Source organism: Papaver somniferum, chromosome 11 (assembly GCF_003573695.1).
Source record: "Papaver somniferum cultivar HN1 chromosome 11, ASM357369v1, whole genome shotgun sequence".
NCBI lineage: Eukaryota > Viridiplantae > Streptophyta > Magnoliopsida > Ranunculales > Papaveraceae > Papaver > Papaver somniferum.
Genome location: NC_039368.1, coordinates 64,959,256 through 64,973,258, shown reverse-complemented (window position 1 = coordinate 64,973,258; position 14,003 = coordinate 64,959,256). Strand labels below are relative to the sequence as shown.

Below are 14,003 nucleotides of genomic sequence, written 5' to 3'. Positions count from 1 at the left end.
GGGTGCATATACTCAACCCCAAATAAGTAGAAGTATTAATTATGATGGACGAAAGACAGCAAATTTTGATTGTTAGGATATGATTGCGCCACAATTATGACATTATTACTTCCTTCACGACCATCATCTTTTAATCACATGGGAGGGATATCGTCGTAACATAACCTATCTAACTCCCTAATCTACACCATCTTTTCCCCTTTATTCACTCCATCACTCGACTTCCACGCGGTTTCATCTGATTTCCCTTTTCCTTTCCTCATTTACCTTACACACACTGCGCTCCTCTGTATATTTTCTACAGAGAGAGAAAGCAATTCTTAAGGCAGCAAGAGTGGTGAGTGAATTCTCAAGAAATCTTAACCAATGCTTGGTTCTTGACCCCTCTCTCCTCTTCAAGTCCACCCCTTTCCTCTTAAAACAAAATATCATCACAGACAACTAGCTTCCAACTTCACAGAGAGAGATGGGTTTGTATGGGAAAACCAAGAGCGGCAACAATGAAAGTTGGGGATTGGGTTTGTTATTAGTATTTTTTCTCGATGATGAGAACAATGAAGATCATCAGCAACAGCATAATAATAATAATAATAATCAGAAATACAATGAGAATAAGAAGAAGAATTTAGCAACTTCATCTCCTTTCAAATCTTCACCGAGTAGTGGTAGGAGTAATACTCCTAGTTTCTTTAACAACAATAAGCTACTTATTAGTAAAGCTCAATCAACTATTTCAATTTGTGCTCTCCTTGTTTTCTTTACTCTATTTGTTTTTACTCTTTCTACTTTCGAACCCTCCATTCATTCTTCTACTTCTGCTGCTACTAAATTTCCTCGCCGTTGGCTTCCTGAGAAGATAAATTACAGTCATTTAGACAAAACCCACGTCAAAAAATCTCAAATTTCATCCTACTCTGTTAATAATTTCGCATTACAAGGAATGGGTACTCTGTTCAGAAGAGGGACCAAGCCAATGAATGATCTTATTGTTGCTCATTTGACTGAAGATATTACGGATTATGAGCTTCAATTGTTTCTCAGGACTCTTCATAGATCTTCAGTTACAGCTAAATCAGATGTTGTGTTCATCTATTCTTCTTCATTTTCTCCAAATTTTACTTCTATAATTCATCAAGAAAATGAGTCGTTTCTGAAACTCGTTCACCACCACAGAAGGAACGGTTCAGCAATTAATGTGGCCAAGAAATTGAAGACGATGATCAACAGTTTCGATGTGACACAGTTTTCTAAATCTGATAATAAAGGTGAATCTCTCTGGGGGAAACGAATTCGTACCAATAGTAATCACAGCAATAACAACAACTCGGCAGAAGGAGATATTAATGAGTTGAGTATTGGATCCATGGTAGGTTTCGAAACGGCAGAGTTAGACCCTGAAGACTCATTATCTGGTTTCTTTAACAATCCACCATCGATCCGGATGAGAAGATGGGCTTGTTATCCAATGCTGTTAGGTCGGGTGCGGCGGAATTTCAAGCACATTATGTTAGTAAATGTGAAAGACGTGGTTCTTCTTGGTGACTCAATGTCCCGAGTCAGGAGTAGAAGTGCTGAGTCAGTTCATTTATGGATGATGAATAAAAACTTGTTGGATAAAACTACCCAATCCCATAACAAAAAGGATCAATCCAAGCAACCCTTAACTGCAGATTTGATCATGGGTGGAATGAGAGGTATTAGAAGATTATCAAATGCAATGCTGAATGAAATTGTTAGAGCTACAATGAAACACAAGGGTAAAACAAACACGATTTCTGATTCAGGAATATTGAGTCAACTCATCCATAATGAGTCGTTACTGAAGCATATAGAAGTATCGGTGACAACTGAATCAGCTATTCCTGATACGAGTTCACTCGTGAATAGTAAAAGAAACTCGGGTTTGACTCATCATCATCACCACCACCATCAGCATCAGAATATTGTTCACCGAGGTAATAGAAATGTTGATCTCAATTCTATACTTTTGAGAGAACTGTGTTCTTCTTCAGTAGATTCTTTAGTTTACAGTGATTGTTAAATTAGAAATGCAGTAAAAGAAAAAAATAGTGAAAATTTATTTATTTGTTTTTCTTTCTTTCTTTTCTCTCAAATTCTGTCCTACGTGTAATCTATCAAAATTTTCTTGTTCATATTGGGAAACAAAATAATATATATTCGATCATATCTCTTTTGATTTGCCCATCAATTATTTCTACAACAGTAGCAAGTCGTTCATTTTTCGATGGTTAATTGTGATGCTGCTGAAAGCGAACGAGTGCATTTATTTTATTTTTTTGCCAAGGCTAGAGAGATTTGTTGCAAAAAAAAAATTAAGATGCAGCCTAAAGTTAGGTTTCATGGTTACCAGTGCTGGGTCTCAAAAATTTTACTGCCAAGGCGGGACTGAAGAGTCAAGACTCAAGAGTGGATCGATCCTAAAGGACATGGTTGCTTATGTAAAACGTGGGGTATGTAGAACCTAACCTAGGGTTCTAAAGATGTGAAGGTGAGTTGATTGTCGTTAGTGGTGGTGCTAATGGATTTGTTGGTGGAATAGTATTAAGTAAATACTGTGGGGTGTCTGATTCAGAGAGTTTATAAATGATCTGAGTAGTAGTAGCTATTTGTATTTACGTTGCCTGACCTAATTACAGAAAAAATTAAAATATCCTTTCCTTTCTTGATAAGAAGAAGATTTTTGATTCTGGAAACAAATTATCTGACCTACATTCCTTGCAGTATTCTGTTCCTGTCTATAATAAAAAAGAGTATTGCCCTAAACCCGGGTTGCACAGATGGGGACGCGGACACGACACGACGTGGCCGCCGACATTACAAAATTCTTAAAAAACTAGGACGCAGACATGTATATACATATTTTATTTATATATACAATCATGTATCAAGTGTTTCGATCCTAAAAATTAGATATTGATGCTTTATGTGTATAAATTTCAAAAGAAAAGAAAACATCGTTTGTTTATACACGCCGGAGGTCAAATAATCAATCACTATTAAACATATGACACAATCAAAATGCATTCTTAGAAATATACATGCCCAACTAAAGATATACGTGATGTTATTTCCGATTTACAAAATCCTAATAAAGACCTAAATATTGATCTAAATGTTTGTCTTTTTTCATTTGGTTAACAATACTAAAAATAAAGGAAAAAGTTTAAATGAAAATAAATAAATCCGAGTTATCGGTGCGTCCAAACCAAACGCGCGCACGATGCGCAAATTAGTGTGTCGGACGGCTCAAGAAATGAAGCGTCCTTGCAACCCACCCCTAAACTAATACGACTAACTACCCTTGAAATTTTGAGGGTTACAGTGACGTTTTCTAGTAACCAGGTGAGTTGTATATGTCAACAGTCAATCATTAAAGTACTTGGTACTTGGCACAGTGCAATTTGTTATGTACAACAATATGAATGCAGTCATGCACAAATAGAAATAGTACATGTTACAATCCAGACTAGCTTTACCAATTATTATTGGCCATTTTGGTGCCATTAGATAAAAATAAATGAGTATAAGTTAATTATATCCTTGCTTGTATGAGATAAATTCATCTTTTTTAATGTCGACTATGATATTTTACAATGTAGAACAAAATTGCATTGGGAAGTGTTCAATGATGTCGTCTCTTGTCGACGGTTGACCTTCATATGTCATCCCCAGTGGTATACTAACTAATATGTCGACGGATATATCAATTTCCCGTGACATCAATGCATGTACCGACGAAAACCCAATTAAGAAAGAAATAATTGCAATGAAGGGGAACCAAATTTATCAAGAAACCCATGTTTTGAAAGGAAAGTTTAACCATCTCATAATTTTAAAACCAAAATTTTCTCGTCACATGTGTGATGTTCCAAATTTCCAGTCCTATTCAAGGTTTAAGTGTTTAACCATCAAAATATCAATGTGGGTCCCAAGATTTAATGTAGATTATAATGATCATCGGCCGACTGCCTACAGTAAAATGGACTTCCCCTTAAGATAAGATCTAAGGAGCACATTACCCTAAGAAATACTTTCTTCTTCCCAATGAGCTGTTTAAAGACTTTAAAGTCTTGAATCTGACTTGAACAATGTGAAAGACTGTTAACGATCTGAGTTTTTCTCGTGGAAAAGAGGAAAATAGTAGTATGTGAAAAACCCATTGAAGTAACAACTGTTTTACAGGCAGGACAGGAGAAGAGCGTAGAGAATCACGACCGCATTCAATAATCCCATGTGCTCAGGTCTACTACTATACGACTGTTTACCTCTTTCTGCTAATTTACGATTCCTACTCTTCTACTTTCTACCCTTCAAATACGTTTTCTTGCGTGACACATGTACGTTCAAAGCTCGGTGTAGCGGACAAAGCTCGAATAGATATTTGACACAGTAACAAGTTTGAAGTCTAACCGCAGTAGAGGTACAGGATTAAGTACAGTCTGTTATTTAGTAAAAATCACTAAAACTGAAGAAGAATCAATAGTAATCAACATCAAATGACAATACATACAAAACAACTTCAGCAAACCATCTATGTCTCTCTTTCTAACCATTTTAATGGTTGACAAACAACCCCCCAACTTTCACAAATAAAAGAATATCACCTACGGTCACAACTGCCATCATAGATGCCCTAAAAATACAATCCCAGACCTCAAACGGCTGGGAACAACCTCGAAACTAAAATGCCCCCAACTGGTAGTGCATCCTGTGGTTGTTAACAGTGGTGACTTACTAGAAGCAGCTATCTTCCTCAACTGGGAAATCACACAACACCCTAGATATAGCAAATTCGGTGTGATACACACCTTTCTGTTCTTTTAAATCACACCCCTTTTTTTTTCCAAATTGGAAAATAGACAACATGATGATGAGAAGCAAATAATCGGTAAAATAAGAGTTGACAAAAAATAAATCAACTTTTCGTTTCTTAGTTTGGCAATTCCCACTTAAAAGAGTTCCACCTTCTTCTTCTGCATGTCTTGCTTCCACTTTGGCTGCTTATAAAAAGCTTCTCTCGTCATCCCAAGTACTGTCTGGAACTCTTCGTCAGACAAGTAGGCCTGAGAATTATAAGAAAATGAAAATGTTTATACCAAATATGAATTATATATACATATATATGAACTGGTATTTGTCCTTCACAGATATGGAATAGAAAAAGTAAATGGGATTATGAAAAGAAGTTAACCGGGCAGAAGTACTTAGCTACAGTAGTTATTTTGATTTTCATACCTCTCTTTGTTTAAAGTCAATTCCCTGAGCAGGATCAGTTGACTTGGACCTTAATTGATCATAACTGAAAGTAGTACTTCCAGCAGCAATCTCATCTGCCTGTGGTTCCTCTTGCTTTTCCTCAGTGTCTTCTCCATTGTTTTCGGATATTGATACTGACTCTACTTCATCTTCCATAGTTTCCTTTACTTCCTCTACTGTTTCCTTTACTTCCTCTACTACTTCTGAAACTTCTGGAGGAGCTTCGACCTCTGAAGCAGTACTCTCACTCTTTTCCTCTGCAATATATACAATATTTAGACTATCTACAACTCCGATATGAATTTAGCATACAAAATAAAGCATGAGATTCAATATAAGAATGGCACAGCCGTGTGACTTCCATCAGTCAAGCAGATAAATAAGGAGGTGTATAAAAGTTGAGTGTTATTTCTCCTTTTGGTTGGGAAACACCTCAGCCTCAGCCTCTGAATCTTTCTCTTTTTCTATTCCTTCAATCCGTAAAAGGAAACAGATATCTTATTTAACTCAACAACCATAATCTTATTAAGATATAACTAGATAACAGATATTTCTGGTGAACGGATGGCCATTCTACCTTATTTTCCTTCAGCTAATGTAATATTTTTTTAAGAAATTAATGCATTCCTTCTTTCCTATCAATTAAAAAAAAAAAAAAACTAGATAACAAATTTAAAGGAATAGGATTATATCAAATTGCTAACCAGCATCGCGGGCCTTCCTGACTGGACTTCCTCTAGCTCGAGATGGAGAGACATCAGGTGATGGCTTCTTCTGTTCCGCAGTTAGAACACCAGAAAGGGCTGCTATAGCAGCTGCCCTTTGTGATGATCCTCGGGTTGAAGAGGAAGGCCGTGAAACTGCAGTTTTTGTGCCACCAGAGGATGGACTGAATGCAGAATTTAAGGCAGCTAAAGCTGAAGCCCTTTGAGTTGGTCCTCCACTGTTTGAACCATTAGATTTATCCTGGTTTTGCAATGACTCAGTAAGCATCAAACTGTACCCAACTAAAACCTACCAAAAACTTAATTGAGAGGGCAATTTGGGATTCCTCTGCCTAATTACTTATGCATGGTAACTGGAATAACTAATAAACAAATCATTTACCTCCACAGCATGTCCTCCCCCAAAGAGTGAAGCTAGCTTCTTTTGAAATGAGTTCCCTTGAACCTTTAATTTCACAAAAGGATTAATGAGAAGGAAAGAAAAAAGTAGAAATAAAGTTGGTACAAGATTAGGTTAACGTAAGCCAATTAACAAACTCTGATGATTTATCAATTCGAATGTGGATACAATAGGGTCAGAAAGTACAAAACTGGAAAATTTGCAATATATGAAAACATACATGGGCTTTCGCGAAATCCCACGAGAAATATGTTGTGAAAAAGCATGGTTCATTCCCTTCTGTGACTTTGTACAATGCTACATCAGGAGATAACCCATCCAAAGCTGATGCCAGCTCGATGTATGTCTGAAAATTTTCAGTGATGCATGAGACAAATATACACAATAGCTAGAAATCATAAGCTACTATGTAAGAAATAATACCTGCCCAATCTCAAATGCCTTTTGCTTTTCTTTGGAGTCAACAGACTGACCAACCCACACAAACACCTCCGCAAGTGTGTTGAGTATCAACATATCCTCAGTCAACAAGTCATCCTGGGAGAAGTTGTATATTTCTGTTACCTGCTCAATTAGGAAACAAGATGATGAGGTAAGCAAACACCTAATATAAACTTCTTACTGAACACGTTTTTCTTTTGTTATTCTTTACTAGACTTCTTATTCATATTTATTTAACCATGATGCAAATTAAACAGTGCATTCTTTATAGAGAAAAATAGGCCCAAAATTATATTTTAGCACAATCCAAAAAGTGAAAAGGTCATAAGAGCGCACCTCGAACTTCCCTGCTGACCAACACCGCGAAAGAAACAAAATATTGAAAAGATATAAAAAAGGAAAAATCGTCAGCTTCTGCCATTAATTTGCGAACATGAACATAGAGTGGTTTGATATTATCCAAGGGAATATACTGAAGAAGAAAATATACAAATGCCTGCGAATAAGTAACGACCTTTATTGAATGAGTAAGTGTATAAGTGAGGATCTCTAACAATCTCTTGCGATTCCTGCTTGCTTGTGTAACTTTGCTTCCCTCCCAGTGCATGCCAGAATGCTGAACTCTCGGTTCCTTCCTTCGTATATTTCATAGCAACATCTGGCTGAATTTTTACAGGAATGAAATTCAGTAAGATCACACTGCAGGAAAAGAAAAAGGCCAAACCCAAACATATAATTCCTTAAAGCCTACTTTTAAGAATTCTGCAATTTTTGCAGTTAATTGTTGCTGCTCGGCGGTACTCTGGTTTCCATGCCATGTGAATAGTGATGATCCAGTTTGCAAAAGGAAGCAGTCATTGGAGTTCAAGGATGATGCCACCTAAAAACATGTATACCCAAATATGTTAGTGTTAGTGTCACCAGGAAGGGGGAAAAAGTTATATGGTAAGAAGGGTATATATCCTAACACAAGAAATTCCCAGGAAAGTACATCAACCAATGAGATATAACGGATGCAATGAAAGTAATGAACTGATGAAGAAAGGTTAACACACTGACACTCATACACTACACACCTTCGAAATCACAACTTGGCTACTTAAAAACACAAGTAAACAACCGGCATCAAAATCGAATGAGACAAACTACCAGCTTACAGACTGTCTACCACCGAAACTAGTAAACTACACACTACAAAAGGTAGCATGGTTTATCACGGGATCTAGGAATAGTTTCCAAAGTTATCTCAGTAAAAAAGGTTTACTAGCTAAGTAGAATAGCAATAATAGGATAAAACCAAAATGATTTTAAAGTCAATTGATAGAGAAGTCAGGGACCGTAAGCACATCAGATAAAACCCTGATAAGTATATTACTACTTCCATTGAAAACCCAAAGGATACATACACATGCATAAAATGGCAGCAAAGCTAACACAACAATGTACCGTATCAACTTGCACTGCTTTATTATTATGCAGAGATGTCCCAGCAATCCGAATGAGTGCAACACCATCAGTGGAATAACTGTCATCATTTACACCTTTGTCTTCTATAGACTTCCTATAACCAGAGCTTATCCCACCCTAAAACAGAAACAGCACAGGCTATCATTGAGTATGAATGCCAACTGATGATTCTCGTGTAAGATTAATATGAAAATTGGAGTATCAAATTGGACTTTCCGTTATACATTACTATCATTACCTTGAGAACAACCATAGGCTGAAATATCGCAACGAACTGTGGTGGCTCCTTCCCTTGAAAGACACGACCCTGCAGGAAATCCTTGTAAATTCCGATGTTATATAAATCACACCCCAACTAATTGGAAGATGGAACACCGTAATACCTGAACAGGCCTGCCTTTAAATGAATTAGACATCGTGTTAGCTAATCGAGAAGCCATCATTTGTTCTTCCTGAAAATAAGTCAATATAAAGAGTTGTTATATGTATTTTTTATCACTCAATTCACTGTTTCAAAAATATGGATACAACAACAGAACAAATTAATTATTCAGATGTATATATGTGACTGCACCAGCTCAAAATCTATAAGTTTAAACCATGGCCCAGAATTTAATTACAAACCTGAACGCTATCCTTTCCTATCCAACATGACAAAAAGTAGTCCTCTTTCTTGTCGCCTGCGTGGTACGTATATAGGACAATATAGCAATCTCCACTGTAAAATTTACCAATCTCCTCCTTAGGAACTGGAGTCTTGGCACTTCCATTAATACGCCATACCTGAAAAAGGTGAAGGGTAATCAATCAGATCAACTTTTAGAGGCTTCTAAAGATCACATGTCATTAAACCGAAATCAACCAAAAATTGAAGAGCGTGGAAAGAGAAGTGGTGACACAAGTACCTCAAGTTTCCCGCCATTTTCAAGCAAAGGTGGGACTTCTTCATTTACAGCAGTAGTTTTTGCAGTTCCTTTAGCACCAAGTGCTTGTTGCTTGAGCAAAGCTAAACAAATCCAAAATGGCTCTATTGTTAAAAACTGCGCAGTAAGAGTTCCAACTTCATCAACAATTGAGAGATGTGATTAATACCTGCTACTTTTCCTCTTCCATCCTCAGCAGTACTAGAAGCTACGGCACCTGCAGGCCAGGACTCAAAATTGGACTTGAATGCATGCGTCTCATACCCTTGAATGACACGAGTTATGCGAGTTGAACGTGGCCTGTTTTCGCTAGAAATAAATTCCTGATAGAAGATTTGCAGAAATAAGTTCCCTGACAATATGATCTGCAATGGGAAATGTGATGCAACTGCCTACCTCTGCAGCTTGACTGGCGGCTTTTCTTTCCTCCACTTGAGTAACCCGACCAACCCAAATAAAAACCTCAGCACCACAATCCAGTAAATAGCATTTGTAGTTCTCCAACATGCCTTTAGATAATGAACCTTCTACCAGTGCCACTTGACCATCAGTAATGCTGCGGAAAACCGGTGATGCAAGTTAGTTAATACATAAACGTTCAGTTGAAATGTAATGTGAAGCTATATACTACGTGGCTACGTCTTGCTCGGTACTCTAATTTGGTGAAGGCCGAAATATAAACATTGTTTTTAATTAGACACATATTTACATTCATTAGATTTTTCAATAGCGATGTACGGTTCTTTAAGGGCACGTATGACATTGAGCAAATGCTGCTTTTGCTCAGAATTAGCTATTCACCAAAACAACTAATACAATAATGTGCAACGATTTAAGGAAAATTGATGTACCAGCATACACTAAATAAAGAGAGAATCAAAAAACATATTATGCATAAAAATCTGATAACAACTCTGTCATCAGAAGAACCACCAACTACTTAATGAAAGTAAGCACAAAAATGCATTTTGTGTTGCTAGGTATCAGAAAAGTGCTATAAGAGTTTAATCAAATTGATCCTACAACAATTTATATAAAAAAGAAAGTTCGATATGATCGACACAAGGCTGATTTATTCCTCATTCACAAAGTAACTGAGTGAGAAACAGTACCTATAAAGCTTCCCAGGAGTTCTCTCCAAAGTAATATCGTCATCACTTGCGATTTTTTTGCCAATTGGTGCAAACCCCCCAAATAGAAGCCAGAATTCTCCCGAGTCTGACTCTGTTCGTAGGTTTCCATCATCTAGTACAAACATCAACATATGTAAGATGATGTCCAAACTAAATATTTAGCTCTTTGGTTGTTTTTGATACAAAGGGTCTAGGTGAGAAAATAAATAATGCTTAGAGCAATTCGTTGATAAACCCCTGCCAACAAAAGATATCCTGAAAGCATCTATTCAAATATCAATGGTCCCTCTCCATATCCATCTTAAGCAAAGCTAACTCAAGCAAGCAAAAGCGAATGACAATCAACATTGAGATAGTATTCATTTTCCTTAAGTTCGACTTAGCAAGATAAAGCAAACTCTAAAAATTCTACTCGGTAACCCCAATGGGAAAATTCCATCTCTTTGTTCACCGCATCATAGCAGTAGAATTGTAAAGGGAAAATGCTCACCAACAATTGCAACTTCACAGGTACCATCATGGTACTTTTCCTTGAAAAATTGAATTACTTCAAGAGCCTTTGCTCTTTCTTGAATGTTGGAGTTTTCACCATTAAATTGATAAATTTTGTTTTCGGTATCCAAGATAAAGACATCGTCATGGTTTAGTGAAGAGCGAGCAAAAGGAACCTGCGTGAACAATTTAGAGATTTATATCTACCAACGTGCACCATTATATAACAAACTAACAAAGCTATAGGCCTCTTACTTGCTTCAGCTTGACAGCTCGTTTTCCTTTGCAAACATACAGACGAGTCTCAAACTTTTCTTCTTCAACTTTCTTGAATCCTGTAGCAACACCCCCCTCCAATGGAATAATGCATGGTTTAAAGTATGAAATAAACTTATCAGACTCGTGGCCTTGGAGTTCCCTGTGCTGCACAGCACGACCTCCAAGAGCTGTATCAAGCTCGATTGTCTTGATTGCTGCTGTTCCAGCTTCATCCTGATACCAAATTTAGCAACCATAACATCAAGAGGGAGTGAACACTTAGGTAATTCGCGTTGTTTGCCACAAAATAGTAAATGGGGCGCACCTGACTCGTATCCTTTCCTATCCAGTAATGGATATCAAACAGATAGGCACCTCCCTTGCCAGGAGAAGTCTGCAGTATTTAATTATTTATCTGGTCAGTAACAATAGGCACTTACACAACAAGTCTTACAAATAAAAGAAAGAATAACTATGGCGCCAAAGATAAAATGACACGGAGTAAAAAATAAAAGGTGCATTCGGTATCTTATTCACAAATGAGCTTAAAAAAAGTTCAATCCTTCAGAGCATTAGGGAAACTTGAATGGAAAGTACAATATGCAAGTACCTGCAAAACAATGTATGAATCCCCCATGTAGAATTTACCATGTTCAGACTTTGGCAATGGAACTGGCTCAAAGTTTTCAATTCTCCAAATTTCAGTTCCTCTAAGAAATGTCAAGGATAAAAACCAGACAACTTATAAAGCATAATAATATCGAAGTTTAAATTCGAGTCAAAACAGCGAAGGAATCTACTCGGACCTCAACAAAGTTTAAAGTATAAAACGCTAGGCAATAACTTACTGCATTACCACCTCAGTACCAAATGTTTTAAAGATGGAAAAGGAAAAAAAAATTATAGCAGCAAACATTTTAGTACGAGGGATGCAGAAGAAAACAAGGAGGCATCAAGTATGTTTTTAGTGCATAATCTATAAAAAAGGATACATTTTCTGCCCTGCTCCCTGAAATGCAGGATCCAGAACCTTTGTATTGCTGGCCATTCTGTAGCAACCTTCTTATTTCCTTTCTTAAAAGAAATACTGAAGCACTTTTTCAACTCGATACAATGCCTAAAATTCCAATAAGAAACAACAATGAGAAGAAGAAAATAAAGAAAAGAAAATTTTAAACACGCGAGTTAAAGAAACTAAAAAAACTCAGGAACATGAAGAAATAAGTTTACATGGATCAACAACTTAACGGTGCACATTTTTCTTAAATATATCAACTATCGTACATTGATAATGCACACAATGAAATAATAGCTTATTAAAATCTCAAAGTAGTTATACACAAGCAACAACAAGCCCTATTACATGTACCAACCATCAGGTGAGTTAACACGGACTACTACTCATTGTAGACATGCTTCAGCACAGCTAACTAACAATGTAAAAATCAAATACTTGCAATGTGCACATATTCTAATTTCTTATGCGCCAACATGTCAAGACGGAGTTCAACATCACATACACTATCCTTACTTCCCGTTTTGTTTTATGGATTACCATGACCCAAATAAATGTGTCCAGATAAAACATAAGAAACCAAAAGACTGAAAATCAATCCCCTAACACCAATTTACATTCAGGACAACAGACAACAAGTGTCATTCCCATCCAACATTTAGTTAATTTGTACAAATCTATTTATCCACTGGGCTACAGATGTCAAAATCCCAACAGATTTCCACGTAATACCATACAATGCAATGTTAGAATCCTCAGAATCCAATTAGTGGGGAAGAAAACAACAAAAACATTCCACACTTTCTGGAAAATCGTAACCAAGAGATCGAACTCGGCTTTTTGTGCACACATAACTTTATCTGGTTTAGCATACTATTATTGAAATTAAAATTCAAACCATCTCATTTCAAAATCATCAATCAATATAGCATACTATAATTCCTACAAATTACTCATGAAAATCTACAAAAGAGATCAACGAAATGGAATGGATCAAATCACACAAATATAAACACTCACAAAAGGATAATAAACGGAATTAGCCAGAATTGGTCAATTAGACACTCAGATCAACAAGATATGCAATGACACATACTCAACTAAACCAGAGATCAGCCAGAAAATGAAACAAATCAACGATCAAGCAGAATAACAACAGAAAGATGATATAAGAGAAAATTAAAGCTGGATCAAATAAAGATGTTACCTTATTAAGATCTTGAGTCGAAAAGATTAATTGTGTAAGAATTGAATATGATGATGGGAGTGAGTGATTGAGTTATGGGTATTATACTATTCAGAAAAAGAGAAATAGAAAGAGAGAATTGAAAATGAGAAAGAGGAGAAGGAGAAGAAAAAGCTGTAGAGCTGGCAAAGGAGATGGATGGATACTTGAGAAAGTGAATAATTGCTTTCTTTTTCTCTGTCCAAAAAAAAAAAAAAAATTAACTTTATGTTTGGTTTTGATTTTATTGAATTCTAATTCTAATTGATTTTTGGATTATGAATTGAATTGAAGAAACGGAAAAGGGAAACGTTAAGTTATGGGAAACAACAAGTTAGGCGGCACTCCAGGGATGATGAAAATGATGCCCAAAACAAAAAAGGAATCCACAGTCGCACCGGCCAATATTGATGTGGATTTTTTTCTTCTTTTTTTAATTATTATTATTAGGATTTTCATTTCTAAAATTAGAGAGAGTTGAAAATAGTAGAGTATAAATTCTATTGAATAAAAAGAAAATAGGATAATTAATATTTACTGTTTGATTATCTACTTTCCACGTCAGAAACACATATTTTGAGGTTCCAAAAACAGGCTAAAGAAAAGAAGAACATCCCATAACTGATGGATATGACATCGGGTTGGTG

At 36.3% G+C, this 14,003-nt stretch overlaps 2 protein-coding genes across 2 annotated transcripts; one reads left to right on the top strand and one right to left on the bottom strand.

Annotated features, from left to right (window-relative positions):
• Nucleotides 1-258: 258 nt before the first annotated feature.
• LOC113323070 lies at nucleotides 259-2,190 on the top strand. The gene has a single exon (XM_026571316.1). It carries the CDS (start codon nucleotides 467-469, stop codon nucleotides 2,039-2,041), a length of 1,575 nt encoding a protein of 524 aa, XP_026427101.1. The 5' UTR covers nucleotides 259-466; the 3' UTR covers nucleotides 2,042-2,190.
• A 2,252-nt stretch (nucleotides 2,191-4,442) lies between these two features.
• LOC113322956 (villin-2-like) lies at nucleotides 4,443-13,750 on the bottom strand. Its single transcript, XM_026571160.1, has 23 exons — nucleotides 13,339-13,750; nucleotides 12,109-12,233; nucleotides 11,727-11,826; nucleotides 11,442-11,510; nucleotides 11,114-11,350; nucleotides 10,857-11,034; nucleotides 10,346-10,478; nucleotides 9,630-9,789; nucleotides 9,403-9,556; nucleotides 9,216-9,316; nucleotides 8,935-9,093; nucleotides 8,694-8,762; nucleotides 8,549-8,617; nucleotides 8,290-8,427; nucleotides 7,595-7,723; nucleotides 7,358-7,505; nucleotides 7,180-7,190; nucleotides 6,826-6,966; nucleotides 6,623-6,748; nucleotides 6,385-6,447; nucleotides 5,982-6,243; nucleotides 5,257-5,534; nucleotides 4,443-5,084 (listed from the first exon to the last, which is right to left on the bottom strand). Exons 2-23 carry the CDS (start codon nucleotides 12,162-12,164, stop codon nucleotides 4,971-4,973), a joined length of 2,895 nt encoding a protein of 964 aa, XP_026426945.1. The 5' UTR covers nucleotides 12,165-12,233; nucleotides 13,339-13,750; the 3' UTR covers nucleotides 4,443-4,970.
• Between the last annotated feature and the right edge of the window lie 253 nt (nucleotides 13,751-14,003).